Here is a 17,655-nt window from a genome sequence, read left to right on the forward strand (position 1 = left end):
CCATAGTGCTCATGCGTGCACTTGGTACTGGGACTCACTAGTTCTGAAATTGGGTTGCTGGCCTCCTAACTGGCTCCCTCACCCCACGTTCTGGAGTCTGGTAGTGAGAAGTTGATTCTCATCTTTTCCTTCTTCTCTCCCTTCTCCTCTTCCTTGCTTCTCCCTCCCCATCCCTCCCTTCGCCTCCCATCCCACTCCTTCCTTTCCTTCTGCTCCATTTCCCCTCCCTCCCCTCCCTCCCCCGCTTCCTGCCAGCCCATATTCCCTCCATCTCCTTGGGTTCCTCTCCCTCCTTCTTCTCTCTATCCTCCTCTCCCCCGACTTCTCCTCCGGCCTCCTTTTCTTATTTTCCACGCTTCTCCAGATGCTCTGATTTAGGTCAGGGACTGGTGCCTAAATCTTGGCTCTATTACTTATTAAAGCTCTATGACTTTGGATAAGCTGTTCTGTGATCCTCAGTTTCTCCATTTGTAAAATGGGAATAATAGCACCCATCTGGGAAAGTTCTTTTGAGAATTAGGGGTAATGGCATTAAAAATCCAAGAACTTTTTCTTCGGACACAAAAAAGTCATTAAGTCCCTGTGGCTACAAGGTCAAATTGCAAGCTAAACAATAATTCATCTAGTTAGCTGAGATGTTCATGCTGGGTCTATAAAGCTCATTGCTAGAGACTGGATAGCAGAATAAGAGCCCAAATTCTGGGGCTCTAGTTCCTGCTCTGATATCTGCAATCAGAGTGAATGCCGTCAAGCCAAATTCCCCAGGACTCGCTCTTCACATTCTTGTGCTTTTGGCCTCACAGTAGCTGGGGTCAAGCGACAGTGTGTAGGTGACTGCTTTTATATACATCAGTGTTAAGCAGAAGGTCAAATTGAAACTATAGATTTCAACCTGCAGAGAAATTAAAAATGTTCTAACACCTCTTTTCATTGGAAACACTTAAATTTCATTCCCACTTGAATCGGTCTAAATGGGCCCTGGCAAACACCAGTTCCACTGTACTGAGCCAGTCTTAACTGAGCTCTCAAACTGAGCAAAAATTGCAATAGGATATTCTGTTACTATGGCCTTCTGTAAGGAACATTCAAGTGAGAGCTTACACCAAAGTATGACGGAGGGGCTGGTGGTAGGTTCCTCTTTCGTATTCATCAAAATATTCACCCTCTTTCTCAATTGATTATTTGTACAACATGTTTTAGATGGGGCTTATGAAAAGAGCTGATAAACCTAGCAAGCATTCCTATGTGTTTTGAGGTTTTCTTGGCTTTCTTTCATTGTCCTCTGGCACTCGGTATCTGATGGTAAGTACCCTCATGCTTCCCACATCTTTCTGTAGACACACCTGCTGAAGAGGAGGGACAGCTGGTCAAGGATGGCCGAGCTGACCAGGCTGCACTGATGGGAACTGTGTGCTCGTGTGTAAAGATAATGAGTAGAGAGAAGCTGGTCACAATACATTCTTACCTCTGGACTTACCTCCAGCAGATGAGTATCAAATCCTTTTATTTTTGGCCCAGGAACCGGAGGGAGGATGCAGGTCACCATGCTATAAAAAGATTTGTGAGATAAGATACATGACACATGTTTTCACTTTGTAATTTTTGAAAGATTAGCGTTATCTCCAAATAGCTGCTACATGACTATGGTAGATAGAAGTTAGAGTTCCGAGGCTATGTGAAACTAACAATCAGTGGTGAAGACAATGAATACTTCTAGAGGTCAACATCAAAATGAATTCTCGCGGGCTTCCCTGGTGGCGCAGTGGTTGAGAATCCGCCTGCCGATGCAGGGGACACGGGTTCGTGCCCCGGTCCGGGAAGATCCCACATGCCGCGGAGCGGTTGGGCCCGTGCGCCATGGCCGCTGAGCCTGCGCGTCTGGAGCCTGTGCTCCACAAGGGGAGGGCTCGCAGCAGTGAGAGGCCCGCGTACCGTAAAAAAAAAAAAAAAAAAAAAAAAAGAATTCTCGCTAATTAACTCTGGCTGATTCTGAAGTGACTAGGGGATTATTTGCTGTTCTTGCCAGATTTTTACTACTTCACAACTGTGAGCCTCCATTTGATGGAAAGAGCATCAACTTCAAATGTGTCTATTCTACTTTTGCTAGCACTGATAAAACTTTTTCATGGCGAACACACTGCAACTAATGGCTAAAATGAGGTGCTTGAATTATCTGTAGGTTTCCATCATTTTTGTATTGTCTTTTTTGGCCATTATCCCTGACAACCATGATTGGGAGGAAGGTTGATAGACAGTGAAGTACCTGTAGCCCTTCAAAGCCACTACCCAGACCATAATCAAACAGATGACAGCAGAAAGAACGGCCACAAAGATCCATACGGTTGCATCTGTCATTGAGAAGTCTAAAAAGCAAACAGCCAGAAAGTTTTGATCACATACAGCATCATTAAAAACAAACAAACAAACAAAACAAATCAATGAAACTTTTGAACATAAGTTCCGCCCCTCCACACCTTTTCTGATTTGAACATCAATCCAGAGTAACATTAATGATGGATTTAGTTTTTTCCAATATTATTAAATTTTAAAGTGGCATATATTTTATAGTTCTCTAAAATTTTCAAGATCCTTAAAAATATTATTTGATTTGATACTTATATAGGAAGTCCAAGGGTACATGGTCAGTTGCAGCAATAATAATTTAAAAAGCTAACATTTATTAAGTTCTCAGTAAAAGCCATATGATGTTAAGCTCTTTACACACATTGCCTGTATGGAAAGATGAGGAACTGAGACTGTAAGAGTGGTTTACCCAGAGGCATGTAGCTATAAAGTTGCAGTCTGGGATTTGGACCCAGGGCTTCTGCTTTTATTTAGTAAGAGCCAGGGCTGGACTGGATGCACACTTTTATGGCCTGTAATGCGGTGCTCTTTCCAGTATGCCAATGCAAGCCCTGATACTTTGGCCAGGCAAGCTGTCACAAGAGCTAGGTTTCGCCATGCAGTTCTGGGCAAGACTTCTAACTCCACTGACCTTTAGTTTCCTCCTTTCAGTTCCTAATGGCAATTCTGTTCTCTCTGAATACTTGAGATGGTTGGGAGGAACAAACAAGGTAAAGACTTTGTAAACTGTAAAGTACTTGGAAATGCAAATGATTCATTCCCTGTAGAATGCCAGCCACCATGTTTAATGGCACTTAAAGAATTGGGTGTCTTTTATACACTGTTCCTTGACTAAGAGACCAACATGTAATTGTCTTCAAGGACTGAAAATCAATTCATGCTTTTCAGATGGGATAGCGCCTTACAAATTTTGGGAGAACTAGATGATGACCTTGAATGATAGAAATGGGGCAGATGGGGAGGGCAGAATGACTGACCATCAAGCCCTCTGAGACATTTCAAGCCCATGACTGCAGACTTATCCTAGAAACTGGTCCTCACTGACAGTGACCCAGGGAGCAATGCTGTACTTACAAATGTCTTTGTGTTGAGTGGAGAGATGATAAACTCACCTCTACTCATTCTTCTGGCGAAGACTCAAAATAGTTTCTCTGTTAGTAGTTACTACATACAAATTTACCAAACTCATTCTATTTTAAAAATATTTAGGAGTATAAGCAAAAGAGAGCCAAGACACTCACCATTAGGTATCGGGATGGAGCTCTCTGGGCTCCACTCACTCCAGAATCCATGGTCTGGCTTGCAGTGAACCTGAACAAGGTATTTCTGCCCTGGATATAAGCTGAGAATCTTAAACTGAGTCTGCTGCCCAGCGAAATGAGTCTAAGGGAGGCCAAGGAAAACAGAAGTCACTCTGACTTGTGTTATGAAGAAAGAGACTTTTTCTATAGGCAGTAAACTATTGGAGGAGCGAGACCAAATGATCACACTTAGTAAATACCCTGTTCACACCATTCCACCCTCTCAGCCCACCCCTTCCTCCTGTTAAATACTGCTCACACAAAAATCAACAGGCTTTCTATCTCTCCATTGGGAACTCTAGTTCGGAAAGACAAGTGTTCTGCTCCCTACACCTTGCTTTCTAAATTCTACATTACGGAAGGTGACTAGTTAATAAAATTGGAAAATTATTCTTTTCTAAACTCTAATAAAATAATTGATTCAAGGATCATTCACTGATGTAAAGCCACTAGGTGGAAGAGAACTGGGAATTCATGAACACTGAAGCAATTGTGCACAAATTAAACATGACTTCACAATCAAGGGATCAAGATGTGATCTCCCCGATCCAGGGGCCACTTTTAACATCATTTATGGTAGGCTGACCAGATGGTCTTTGTTTCCTGATATGATGGAATATGAAGCGTATATATCACCTCTGAAGTTTTCTTACCAAAAATTGTTCACCTGGAATCTAATCAAGTCTTTAGATCTAATGTCTGGTTACAGGAAATATGGGGACATAGAAATTGGTTAAATGACCTCACAAAGAACTAATCAGACAAATGCAGAAGGTGGGGCATTCTATGTGACAAGTGGCCCAGTCTCCTGAGCACGTTGACAGTGAAGGGATATATCAGCCAGCCACAGTGAGTGATCCTGGAGTGGATTCTGGTTTGAACAAACCAGCTGTTAAAAATATATTTTGAAGCAATTGGGGGAATTAAAATATGGACTGGCCATTAAATGATATTAAGGGATTCAAAAAGATGATTAAGGAATTTCAATTAATTTTCTACATGTGATCCTATTATTTTGGCTATATTTGGAAATATTCTCTTTTTAAAAGAGACATATACTAAACTATTTAAGAGTAGATTATCATAATGCCTATAATTTATTGTACTATTTGTTTATAATGAAATATTTTAAAGTGAATAAAAATGCCATTAGCCGTGGACTGGTTACACTGAAATTTTTTCCTCCCACTTAGTGCCATTTAAGTACTCTCACAGATGTTAGATCTAAGATATCCTGAGGGAGGTGGGCTGAAAACTTGGCAGAAGTGGCTGTTCAGTTGCAAGGAGCTAGGCATGGGAGAGTTGTAAAGATGAGCCCCCATCCATCCCAGTGGAGGGGAGAAGGCCCTTCCACACATGGGTGGGTAACATCAGCATCAGGAAGGCAACGTGGTGGCCCAATAATTAGGGGGCATGACCTATTCTCAGTTGGGGTACTTCATCTTTGCCAAAGGACAGGGTTCCCTCCAAAAGCTTCTGGTTGACTCACCTCCCACTCAGCTGCTTTCTCAGGTTTTAATCGAATTTCATACTGGAGTGTGAGCCAACCAGATCGTACATCAACCAGGGTGGGTGGAAACCATTTTATCCACAGATATGGTTTTCTGTCTTCTGGCTGTTTTAATTCCAAAGTCAGGTTCACAGGAGGGTCTGGTTCAACTGTAGATATGAAAGAAACTCCATATTTAGTCAAATATGGGTATTTGAATCCAGAACTATATGACTTAGAGGCAGATCTCTCTACCTTTTTTATCTCCATGGTTATGAGACACTTGGTATTTGATGTCAGGTTCCTTTAAGTACAGGTCTGTGAACGCCTCCTTAAGAGTGAGGTGCCTAGACCATACTCTCCAAAGCAATCTACAGATTTAGTGTATCAAATTACCCATGACATTTTTCACAGAAGTAGAACAAATAATCCTAAAATGTATATGGAACCATAAAAGACCCAGAATTGCCAAAGCAATCCTGAGGAAAAATAACAAAGCAGGAGGCATAACCCTCCCAGACTTCAGACAATATTACAAAGCTACAGTAATCAAAACAGTCTGGTATTGGCACAAAAACGGACATATGGATCAATGGAACAGAATAGAGAGCCCAGAAATAAACCCACACACCTATGGTCAATTAATCTTCAACAAGGGAGGCAAGAATATACAGTGGAGAAAAGACAATCTCTTCAGCAAGTGGTGTTGGGAAAGTTGGACAGCCACATGTAAATCAATGAAGTTAGAACACTCCCTCATACCATGCACAAAAATAAACTCAAAATGGGTTAAAGACAAATATAAGACATGACACCATAAAACTTTCAGAAGAGAACGTAGGCAAACATTCTCTGACATAAATCGTACAAATGTTTTCTTAGGTCTGTCTACCAAGGCAATAGAAATAAAAGCAAAAATAAACAAATGGGACCTAATCAAACTTACAAGCTTTTGCACTGCAAAGGAAACCATATACAAAATGAAAGGACAATGTACAGAATGGGAGAAAATACTTGCAAATGATGCAACCAACAAGGGCTTAATTCCCAAAATATACAAACAGCTCATACAATTCAATATCAAAAAAAAAAAAAAAAAAAAAAACACCAAATAACACAAACCAATTGAAAAATGGGCAAAAGACCTAAATAGACATTTCTCCAAAGAAGAAATACAGATGGCCAACAGGCACATGAAAAAATGCTCAACATTGCAAATTATTAGAGAAATGCAAACCAAAATTACAATAAGGTATCACCTCACACCGGTCAGAATGGCCATCATTAAAAAATCTACAAATAACAAATCCTGGAGAGGGTGTGGAGAAAAGGGAACCCTCCTCCACAGTTGGTGGGAATGTAAATTGGTGCAGCCACCATGGAAAACTGAATGGAGGTTCCTCAAAAATCTAAAATTAGGGTTGCCATATGGTCCAGCAATCCCACTCCTGGGCATATATCCAGTCAAAACTATAATTCAAAAAGATACATGCACCTGTATGTTCATAGCAGCACTATTCACAATAGCCAAGACATGGAAACAACCTAAGTGTCCATCAACAGATGAATGGATAAAGAAGATGTGAGACACACACACACACACTGCAATACTACTCAGCCATAAAAAATAATGAAATAATGCCTAGAGATTATCATACTAAGTGAAGTAAGTCAGAAAGAGAAAGACAAATACCATATGATATTACTTGTATGTGGAATCTAAAATATGATACAAATGAACTTATCTACGAAACAGACTCATAGACATAGAGAACAGACTTGTGGTTGCCAAGAAGGAAGCGGGGTGGCAGAGAGATGGAGTGGGAGTTTGGGATTAGGAGATGCAAACTCATATATCGAATGGGTAAACAACATGGTCCTACTGTATAGCACAGGGAACTATACTAAGTATACTGTGATAAACCATAATGGAAAAGAATATAAAAAAGAACATATATATATATATGTATAACTGAATCATTTTGCTGTGCAGCAGAAATTAACACAACATTGTAAATCAACTATACTTGAATAAAATAAATTTAAAAAAAGAGTGAGGGCCCTAGGGTGCTGGCTTGCCTTACCCTAGTCTCAGCCCTGCTGGCCAGTCACATTTTCTCCATTCATTTCTTACCTCCTCAAATCAGTCTCCACTACAGGTGAGAGAAGGGTGAGTGTAACTCTAGTGGACTTGGCATTATACCCTACAGTTGCTTAAAAAAATAGCTTTAGAAAATTTGCCACTAATCCTAATGCTTGTATGTTACTAAGTAAATACCTAAGAAAGATTGTTTTATATGGCTTTACTAAATAAATATCAGTTATTTAATATAAGTTTTAATTTGAACACAAGACTGAGAAATGCTGATCAAAACATCTTTGTACAAAGGTGCAAGTAAAATGTTCAAGATGAATCCTTGAAAGCAAAGTTTCTCAACCTCAGCATTATGTGTATTTTGACCAGATAATTCTTTGTGGTAGGGGCCTTCCTGAGCATTGTAGGACGTTAGCAGCATCTCTGGCCTCTCCCCATTAGAGGCCCTCTCTCCCTGTGTTGCAAACATCAAAAATATTTCCTGCCATTGCCAAGTACCCTATGCGAGGCAGAGAGCACCCAGTTGAGAATCACATTTCAAGTGTCCTCAGCATAGCTAAATATTTCTCAGTGACAACAATGAAATCTATTTCTGAGAGATTATGTGCCAATATCTTGTACCGCAGGTTATCGCTGGATGAGATTCAAGTTGGTAGACTTTACTGTGGTTAAAACTGCGTTGTAAATGAACTTCTGTGGCCTGTCACCAACACTGTATGCTGCAGGGTTATATGAGAATTCCATGAACACTTCTTTTATTATTTTGAAAAGTATGGCCCAACACATTCTTTCCCCAGAGAATTTGTTTTCCAGAGTCACTATGAATTGGATCCATTCGTTAATTTCACTTTTTTAAACATACTACTTCTTTTTAGTGATCCCATTTTTGTTTTTGTGGATAATCTTCATTATAGCAGTTGTGCATTTCAGAACTTCTCTTGCTTTCACTGTTTTGACCTTAAATATTTTAACACTTGAGGGCAGAATACTTGAGGACAAGGAAATTTAAGAAAGAAACTATGCAAATGGAATTATTTGGTGTTTAGCATTTTAAAGACTTCATATCTCAAGTAAATTTATGTGAATGGAATTTATTTTATTCCTACTTGTCAGTGGGGTTACTTTTTGATTTTCTTAAGCTAAGATCAAGTTCTGTTTCCATCCCCATGCTCATTGCAATAATTTGCTGGGGAGAGACAGAATTCAAATGGGTACCAGTTGATGTTGCAAGCTTTTCTAGTTTTTAAGGTTCTATCACTGATAACACGCCAATGGGATGACACTTGAGAGTCCTAGCCTGATTTTCCTTGTTGGTTGGTGTTAGGTAAGTCAGGAAGACTTGGGTGACCTTGAACCTAATTAGCTAGTCCTTAGGTTAGCTAAGGCCAAGCCATCTCTTGTCCTAAGCCATCTCTTGTCCTAAGATTCCCTTTGTTGTCCCTGCTAACCCATACAGATCACTGCAGTTATGTCTCATCGCCCTGCAGCTCAATATTGATCACGCACAGCAAGAAGCAGCTCTCAGGTCGATTTTGCTTCACTTTGCTAAAGACTTCTCCAAACATCGTGGCTGTGACCCTGGCCTTCAGCCTTCTGTTCAAGCAGCACTATTTACTCCCCAAATTCTTTATTTTGAAAAGAATAGCTCCAGGTGCTAAGAAACATATGTATGTTGAGAATTGAATTTGGGGCAAAGCAGTTTGGAGCAATTCCTGTGGGTGGAGAAGCAGATGAGACGCTTCTAAGAGCTGCTACTCCATGAAGCAGTTCTGTCTTTCAGGGAGAAAAATCTCAGAAAAGAAATCCCAGCTTGCCAAGGGAGAAGGGGACATCGGTCGCAGGGGGAGGGCTGGAGAGAAGCATTGATAAGGGAAGCTAAATAGAACATTCCTGTTGGATGCAAGGGGATGGGAAGAAGGGTCAAAGGAAGGCATAAGGATTTTACTGTCTTACCAGCATAAATAAAAATTGGTTTACTCAGCCATAAAAAAGGATGAAATAATGCCATTTACAGCGATATGGATGGACCTAGTGGTTATCATACTGAGTGAAGTAAGTCAGACAGAGAAAGACAAGTATTATATGATATCCCTTATTATGGAATCTAAAAAAAGGATACAAATGAACTTATTTACAAAACAGAAATAGAGTCACAGAGGTAGACAACAAACTTATGGTTACCAAGGGGGAAGGAGGGGGAGGGATAGATTGGGAGATTGGGATTGACATATACACACTACTATATATAAAATAGGTAACTAATAAGGACCTACTGTATAGCACAGGAAGCTCTACTCAATACTCTGTAATGACCTATATGGGAAAAGAATCTTAAAAAGAGTGGATATATGTATATGTATAACTGATTCACTTTGCTGTACAGCAGAAACTAACACAACATTGTAAATCAAATATACTCCAATAAAAATTAATTAAATCCAAAAAATTGGTTTAAAACACTCAGTTGGCAAGGATGGTGTGAATTTTCTCATCTTTCTTTATGGGAATCTATCCATAGCCCAAGAAGACTCAAACTGAGTTTGACTATTGGTAGATTTATATTGGAGAACAAATTCCTCACCAATCACCCTTCCCCTTACCTATGTAAGTCACGTCCACGTAACGTGGATCCGAGGAACTGCTTCCCATCTGGTTCGTGGCGTTTACTGTGATGATGTATATCGTCCATATGGAGGTGTGCTTCTTGTTAAAGTAGCAGGAGTTGGGACCACCGGTTTTGTAGTCCGGACATTCATGGGTGAATGTCTCTCTGCAACGAGTAATGTATTAGGAGTCAGTAAGAAAGTGGTAAAAAGAGTCTAGTTTTTTCTTAATAGATCAATACCACTGGATTTTGGGGAACAGGCATTCCAGATGCAAAAACCAGAGCTGAAGAAGGGCTCCCCAAATTCTCCTGCCCTTCCCATGTCAGCTGGGGGTGACAAAGGGAAGAGAGTGCTGGAGAACGGGTGGCAGGGTCACATCACAGCCCCAGTGACTCTGTTTCTCACCAACCCTTCCTGTCTACAGGTTGCTGTGGGCTTTGTGATATATGCCCCCTGCCAATAAACACTTGAGTTTTCTGTGGCCAATGCACCGCTTTCCTCAGGGAACCACCATTGGGTCATCTCAGGACACTGGGACTTTCCCCTGCACATACACACGGGGTGGGGGTAATGCACGAGGCAGCATTTATTGCTCATATGTTTTGAATTACATTTCATTAAAAAACGATTAAAGGGAATACAAACTGCAGTGTATTTCCAATTACACTAAGTCAGCCACAGAGAAAAGTGACTCTGAAAGGAGATATTTCAGGCCCAAGAGGCTCCTTAGGCCGCTCACGTTTAGACTTGGGGGCCCCCACGCGAGACTCACCACAGAGGTGTGCAGGCGTATTCCACTTTGCTCGCCACCTTGAGTTCCTGAGATCTGTTTGCATGACACCCTTTTGGGTCCCAGAAGGGATGGCAGCTTTGCGTACCACTAAGTCCTGTCACTGGGAAGTGAGCCAGTTGTTTCTACTAGTAAATATTTTCTTCACTGGGGAAGGATACAGCCGTCCCTGGGTTTCCAGGAGGGTCTCATTGTAACTGTGACGAACTCCTTGCCCAGAGATCACCCTGTTTACTCTGCACTGCAATTTTAGCTCCCAATATGCCTTCTGGGAGATCATGGGTCCATGGATTTCCTAAGGAAAACACCTCATCTTCCTTTTCTTGTAGGGCCTGTTATTTTCTTGCACAAGAAACAAGTTCGAAAAGCTAAGGTACCACGGTTGTCAAAGATTACATGATAATACTCTTAGGTTACAAAAGTAATGATTACAAAAAATGATAAATGGCACAAGATTGATAGACAAGCATCTAAAATTAACTAGCACCTAGGAAACACTTACACGTGACCTTGGGCTACAACCTAAACTTACGACAGGCAATGAGAACATTGCTGGATTGTGTTGCCGAGGTGGTGGCTGAGCTCATGTGCATGAGGGAGCTCGGCAGGGACATTAAGAGGAAGATGTGGACGCGTATGTTTGATTCCCTTCCTCCAGTAGCAGGAGTCTTATCGGTATCCATTCAGGGAAGCGTGGCAATTAACCCAGAGTCAGTGTTCCTGTGGCCCTGAGAATGAGGACACCCCAGGTGCGCTTTGCTAGGAGAGAAGAGAACGTTTACCCTTCCTTGTGGTAAGTCAGCGTGTAATTGGTAGGTAATCCTCCGTCTGCCCCAGGCTTCCACCAGCAGGTGAATGTTTCCTTTTCGGGAGAACGACATTTAAAGATCTCAGGTTTTCCAGGAGGTGACTGTCCTAGAAAAAGCCAGAAGCCACTGGCGTCAATATTAAGGTCTCTTCAACTCTTTGACCATTCTGCTGGTGACAGAAGCAGACTGATGGGGCCAGGCCAGTGATGAGGTCTCGGCGGGAGTAGGCCTAGGGGTGGAGGGCTCAGAAGTGCCAAGGTGTCAACATCCAGCAACACTCCTCTGCGGGCTGTGCTGAAGTTGGCAGGACTCAGAGAGCTTTGCGGTGGGGGCGGGGGTGTGTGTGCGTGTGCGCGCGCGCGTACTGTGAGGTGGCGATACTACACCATTTGATGTAGTTTCAACAACGGTGAGCATCAAGAGTGTAGGGACCCATATGGACTGAGGAAGAGGATGCGGCCCTTCTATAATCCCATGGAGTCTATGGAGCGGATACACACCCACAGCCCCATACAAAGAATTCTTCCCCAGGCACCAGCATCCTGTGGTCATTTGCTAATCCAATGCTCTCTGGACCTCTCCCCTCTGGCTCACTAACCGCCATTTTTCTGCCATTCCCACACAATGAACCCAGCTCTCTTCTCTTGTTCTTTCACTGTATCACCGAGGCTCCCCCTTGAGCTGCTTCCTCCCCATCTTCTCTGTCCCTTCCTTTTCCCCTTCACTCTTCCTTGATTCCATTCACTTTTTTTTTTTTTTTTTGCGGTACGCGGGCCTCTCACTGTTGTGGCCTCTACCGTTGCGGAGCACAGGCTCCGGACGCGCAGGCTCAGCGGCCGTGGCTCACGGGCCCAGCCGCCCGCGGCATGTGGGATCTTCCCGGACCGGGGCACGAACCCGTGTCCCCTGCATCGGCAGGTGGACTCTCAACCACTGCGCCACTGGAGAAGCCCTCCATTCAGCTTTGACCTCCGATTCAGCATCACAGTCTGGCTCCCCATCCTCCCTGCCTCCATTTCCTAATTTGGGTTTTTGGTCCCTTTTCCCTTATATTTCTCCCTCTCCCCCTGGGTCTTTATGGGTAGGAGGCATGGCAGCTCCTACAGGTGGCTGCACTTGCGGTTACTAGCTACCATCATTATCTAGGAGCTGTACTTAGTCCCTGCTGGAAGCTAGCAGGGCTGAAAGAGCTGATGTGGAAAACCCGATGCCAAGTGGATGAAGGTTTTGAGTTCCCTAATCCCCAAAGCTCTTGGTGAGCCGGCTCCCTCTTCTACTCCTTGTCTGTCAGGTCCAAAGAGGGAAACAGTGGCCCTGATGCTGCTGGGCTGGGGGCCCCATCCACAGCGAGCCACGTAACCCCAGTTGGTGTTTAGTTCAGGAAATCAGGAGCAGAGAGGGGAACTTCCAGGTGGTGGTCCCTCAGCCTCTGGGGCTTCTCTGTTTTCTGCCACACTTGCCTTTCACCCCTCACACTGGCTCCTGGGTAGAACTGCTAGCAGGTTAGAAAGAGCAAGTTTGGAGGAGAACACAGGTGGGAAGACAGGGCACTAGGCAAAACCGCTGGAAAGAAGAACTGAATGGAAGGGGACGATGCGGTGCACAGGCTGGGGCCGAGGTCACCAGGCTGCGTGTCAGCCGGAGCCCAGCCACCTCCCAGCCCCCCGAAAACGGTCCACGCCAGACAGCCTGGGGTCAGCTCTGCCAATGTTTGTAATGTTGCTCTCCTCTACAGAACATTTCTTCAGGGTAATTTCACAGGGTGAAGCGATTTTTCGTTTGTTTGTTGTTGTGGCTATAGGGAGGAGTATGTGAGGTAGAAAGGAAAGTTTACTTTTAAAAAAGCACAAAACTTATGGCTCAATAATGGGCATATTTAGAAGCCAATTAAGGCCACTGCTGATTATTTGAATACTTAAAATTTCGTTATGGATTATACTGCTCTCTGCGGTCCTTTCTCTGAAAGCTTCTCTCTCTCACATTTCACTGGTTATTAATAGTACCTGGAGGAAACTCAAGAGAGGAGGGTAAAGTTGTGAAATTATAATTAGTTAAATGTTTCTTTCACCCACTTTAGAGGAGATGGTTACAATGAATGGACAGTCTCACTATCCCTGTAAAATGCACACAAACACAGGAACAACCACAGAGGTACCACACACAGGCACACACACACACACACACACACACACACACACACACGCTCAAATAGAGCCCATATCAGAAGCACACCCACATACCACAGAGGAATAATATACACGGGTGAATACTTGTAGAAGTATACACCAGTACACACACAGGTACATACACAGAAATATACACCCACAAATGTGTACACAGACAGGTATACCCAGAGAAGCATTTGCAATCAGGCACATATAAGGAAGTTAAGATATACGCAGGTATACAAAAGTATACACACCCAGAAATACGCAGTGGTAGATACACTGAAGTGTACACACACAGGCTCACACACTCTAGTCTAGTTGTGAATTTCATTTCCCCATAACAGAGTTGGCTCTATACCCATTTCCCACCATGTAACAGCAATCCCCTTATAACTGTTTACAGGTTTTCAAAGATTTTTCTCACACACCTTTTCATCTGAGGTGGAAGAAACATCACTATTCTCACTTTGAAAATGTATAAATCCAGAGAGGTTAGGTAATTGGCTCAAGGTTGCACAGCTAGTAAGGGACAGAACCTGAACTGAAACTCTGGTCTGTTGTTGGTAGAGCTCTTTCCCTACACTCCCAGAATGAGGATGGAAGTCAGCATAGTGACAGGATTTTGCATTAATTGCATTCATTCTTTTGCATTAATTTTTGCATTCGTTTTAATCCCCAAAATATTGTAAATAATTTAATAGCAGCAAATGACATGGACATTTTCATTTCTCATAACTGCATTGCAAGAGGACTGTGATGGATTCTCCCCTCCTCTCATATAAACACCCCAGGGAATGAAAGAGAACAGGACAGTCTCTTACTTACCATTCAGAAGGTTGGTGTTGAGAAACAGTAGCAAAATGAAAACCACTGTGGATGCCACATTTTCCTTCATGTTGGCTCCCTTCTCTTTCCACAGGAAATGGATCAGAGGTTCACTGAAAGAGAAGGCACAGGCAACTCTTTTGAAACGACAGTCTGGTCAGGCACATGCACCACTTTACTCTGGGTGTTTGCAACTGATTCTTGCTCCTTGCTGAACGTGAATAACAAAACAGGAGGAAAGGAATGTAGGAAAATGTGACAAGGATGGCTTGGCTCAGAAGCATCGCTGCACACATGCTGGGAAAAATGCCACCACCAGAGGTCATCAGATGACAACGTTCAAGGGCAGCCCAGCCACAGCTGGCTCTTTGCACACACCCCAAGGAAAAATTGTTCTCTTTGCACCCCACAGTCAACTAACGATAGATCACCTGTTTTACGTGACATAGATTGTATTCCCTACAAAAGAATTGTTCTGGGAGGGCTTTGATCCTCCAGCCAAAATTAAGCCAGGCTGAAAAAGTCAGGGCATTCAGTTTAACTCCAACCTGGCCTCACGGATGCCACCAAGTAAGGGGGGCTTCGCCTGAAGGTTCAGGTTGAGAAGACTCTGGAAGCCTTCTGGGCTATGGGCATGGCTGTGAACGATGCAGTGAACTCTAGTGAACCTCCACATGGTTCCTTTTTCCCCTTTGGAAAAGCCCCATAAACAAGAAATGACAAATCCCAGTAATAATTCAAGTCCCTTGGGTTTCAAGAATTAAGCAAATTTTGAACCTGCAGGGGTTGGGAGTTTTGAGAAATTTATTATTATATTATTATTTTTACCCTTGGAACAACTTTTAAAGCCTCTAAATGTCCTTCTAAGAAAAAAGGATTTTTAAAGACATTTGGAAAAGGCTCATTAGTCTTTTTGGACTCCACACAACTCTCGGAAAACAATAGATTTGATGAAGTAAGTGTAAATTCTTGGAAACCCATGGCTTACATTTTCCCTTTAAAATTTATGGGTTTTTTTAAATCAGGGGAAGGGCATCCAGGGGCAAGGCTGCCCGTCTAAGGACGTTGGAAATGACTAAGTGCTGTTTGATGAGCCCTGAAAAGACCAGCCTTCCTTTGTCCATTCCTCCTGGTCAGAGGGCGGATCACCATCTGCCAGCCTCACACCACCTAACAGACAACTTCTTGAAGCCTTCCACCTGCTACTACTCCCTCTGCGACGTACTCGGAAATAGAAATCTTAGTGACAGTAGAGGTTCGGTGCACACAGGAGCCATCAAGCGACTCTCTCATAACTGGGGCTCCTGGGTCAGTAACAACTCCTGTGAAGTAGCCAGTATCCTGTTCTTTGGGGACCTCCTAGTTGCTTTTTCAGGATTCTTTTTGAATATCCTCCCAGGTGACACGTTCTAAGCCACCTGCTCTATCTAACCCCTCAGGGTCACCTAATTAAATCAAGATGCTAAAGGCTCATAATGGGTTTCAAGTCATTCCTCCTATGTATGGAACACTTACCATGGGCCAGGCATCGTGCTGAGTGTCTTTTAAAAAATCTTTTTTGGCTGTGCTACGCAGTATGTGGGATCTTAGTTCCCTGACCAGGGATCGAACCCGCACCCCCTGCATTGGAAGGGCAGAGTCTTAACCACTGGACTGCCAGGGAAGTCCCTGTGCTGAGTGTCTTAATCATCCAGATTGCACTGAGCCCTCACAGTACCCCTGTGCATAGCATGGGCTATTACAATCCCCCCTTTTTTTAATGTAATTTTTATTTTATATGGGAGTAGGTTCACTTACAATGCTGTTTCAGGTGTACAACAAAGTGGATCAATTATACATATACATATATCCATTCTTTTTCAGATTCTTTTCCCGTATATGTTGTTACAGAATATTGGACAGAGTTCCCTGTGCTATACAGTAGGTTCTTGTTGATTATCAATTTTATACATAGTAGTGTGTATATGTTTATCCCAGCCTCCTAATTTACCCCTCCCCCCAACCTTTCCCCTTTGGTAACCATAAGTTTGTTTTCTAAGTCTGTGAGTCTGTTTCCTTTTTGTAAATAAGTTCATTTGTATCATTTTTAAAGATGCCACATGTAAGTGATATCATCTGATATTTGTCTTTCTCCATTACCACCCCTTTTAACAGAAGAGGAAATGAAAGTGTAGAAAGGCGTAGTAAATTGTCAGTCACGTGCCATTGGGAGAGAGGAATCTGGCAAATCTGAGAGCGTCTGATGAATCATCCTCATTTGTGGACAGTGTGTGATGAACGTGCAATTATTCCCCATTCTATGGGGGAGACGGTGGAGACCACAGTGACTGAGTCAAGGTGAACAGCACCCCAGCCTCGAACGGGTGTGGAGTCAACAGAGCCAAGACTCAGTGAGCTCAACCGCCATACTTGTGCCTGAGGATCTCAAACACCGCTGTTCTCCCTAATCCAGCTTCACTGGATCCATCTAGACCTGAAAGAGTTTTTTTGTCCTAAAGATCTGATCTCAGCCTGGCTTGGGGATGGGAATTCTACCTACTGGCTGAAGAAGTTCTATAATATCATTTTATTGAAACTTCCCTTCTCTTTTTGCGTCAAAATACTTGAGATCAACTGCTATAAATCACACCTTTTGGGCGAGGTCACGTGCTAACTAGACAGCTCTTCCAAATCAGGGGTCCACATGTTTTGAAAAAGAAATGCCTGGATGGGGAGCAGGGTGGAGCAGACAGGAGCAGATACTTTCATCACTTATGCTTCCTGGTATGCTGGTCCAGGCTCAAAGAAACTCTCCTAAATAAAGTTTTCCAATAAAAATGCTTTCAGGAAGCATTTTATAAACTAAAAAGGAATGAGCTCCTCTGGGATTTCCTAAGATATCCTGGAATCTGTTGACTAGCCATGGGTAGTTTCTGACGCCTTGAAACCCCCATGTCAGAGATTGGACACACTCATAGTGGTCTCATTACTGTGTTTCAATAAATAATGATTCCCAACTCATCCTGCAACTGACTCTCCAGCAGGGTAAACACAGTGGGGTAAGTAAACCTTCAGAGAGAAAGATAACCCCAACTGCCCATTTTGCTATGCTGACTGTTAACCTGACCATCTACTGTGGTCTCTCCCCACACTAGGCATACCTCCTGCTGTCCACTGATCATTTTTATGGCTGGTGGACATGAGGCTGGGGATAAATTTGGTTTTTGTC

General features: G+C 42.9%; 1 protein-coding gene across 6 annotated transcripts in view; it reads right to left on the minus strand.

Annotated features, from left to right (window-relative positions):
• PRLR (prolactin receptor) overlaps positions 1-17,655 on the minus strand; it is a 175,904-nt gene that overhangs the window by 13,252 nt on the left and 144,997 nt on the right. For 5 of the 6 annotated variants that reach the window (XM_019930156.3, XM_019930157.3, XM_019930160.3 and 2 more), the window contains 7 exons: positions 14,448-14,560; positions 11,428-11,560; positions 9,850-10,019; positions 5,155-5,324; positions 3,606-3,747; positions 2,264-2,363; positions 1,466-1,547 (listed from right to left, as the gene is read on the minus strand). In XM_019930156.3, the coding sequence (XP_019785715.2) occupies positions 1,466-1,547; positions 2,264-2,363; positions 3,606-3,747; positions 5,155-5,324; positions 9,850-10,019; positions 11,428-11,560; positions 14,448-14,560 (910 nt within the window). The remainder of the gene's footprint in view (positions 1-1,465; positions 1,548-2,263; positions 2,364-3,605; positions 3,748-5,154; positions 5,325-9,849; positions 10,020-11,427; positions 11,561-14,447; positions 14,561-17,655) is intronic. The other variant, XM_073802053.1, reaches the window with a different exon arrangement.

This window comes from Tursiops truncatus, chromosome 3, assembly GCF_011762595.2.
Source record: "Tursiops truncatus isolate mTurTru1 chromosome 3, mTurTru1.mat.Y, whole genome shotgun sequence".
NCBI classification, from domain to species: Eukaryota; Metazoa; Chordata; class Mammalia; order Artiodactyla; family Delphinidae; genus Tursiops; species Tursiops truncatus.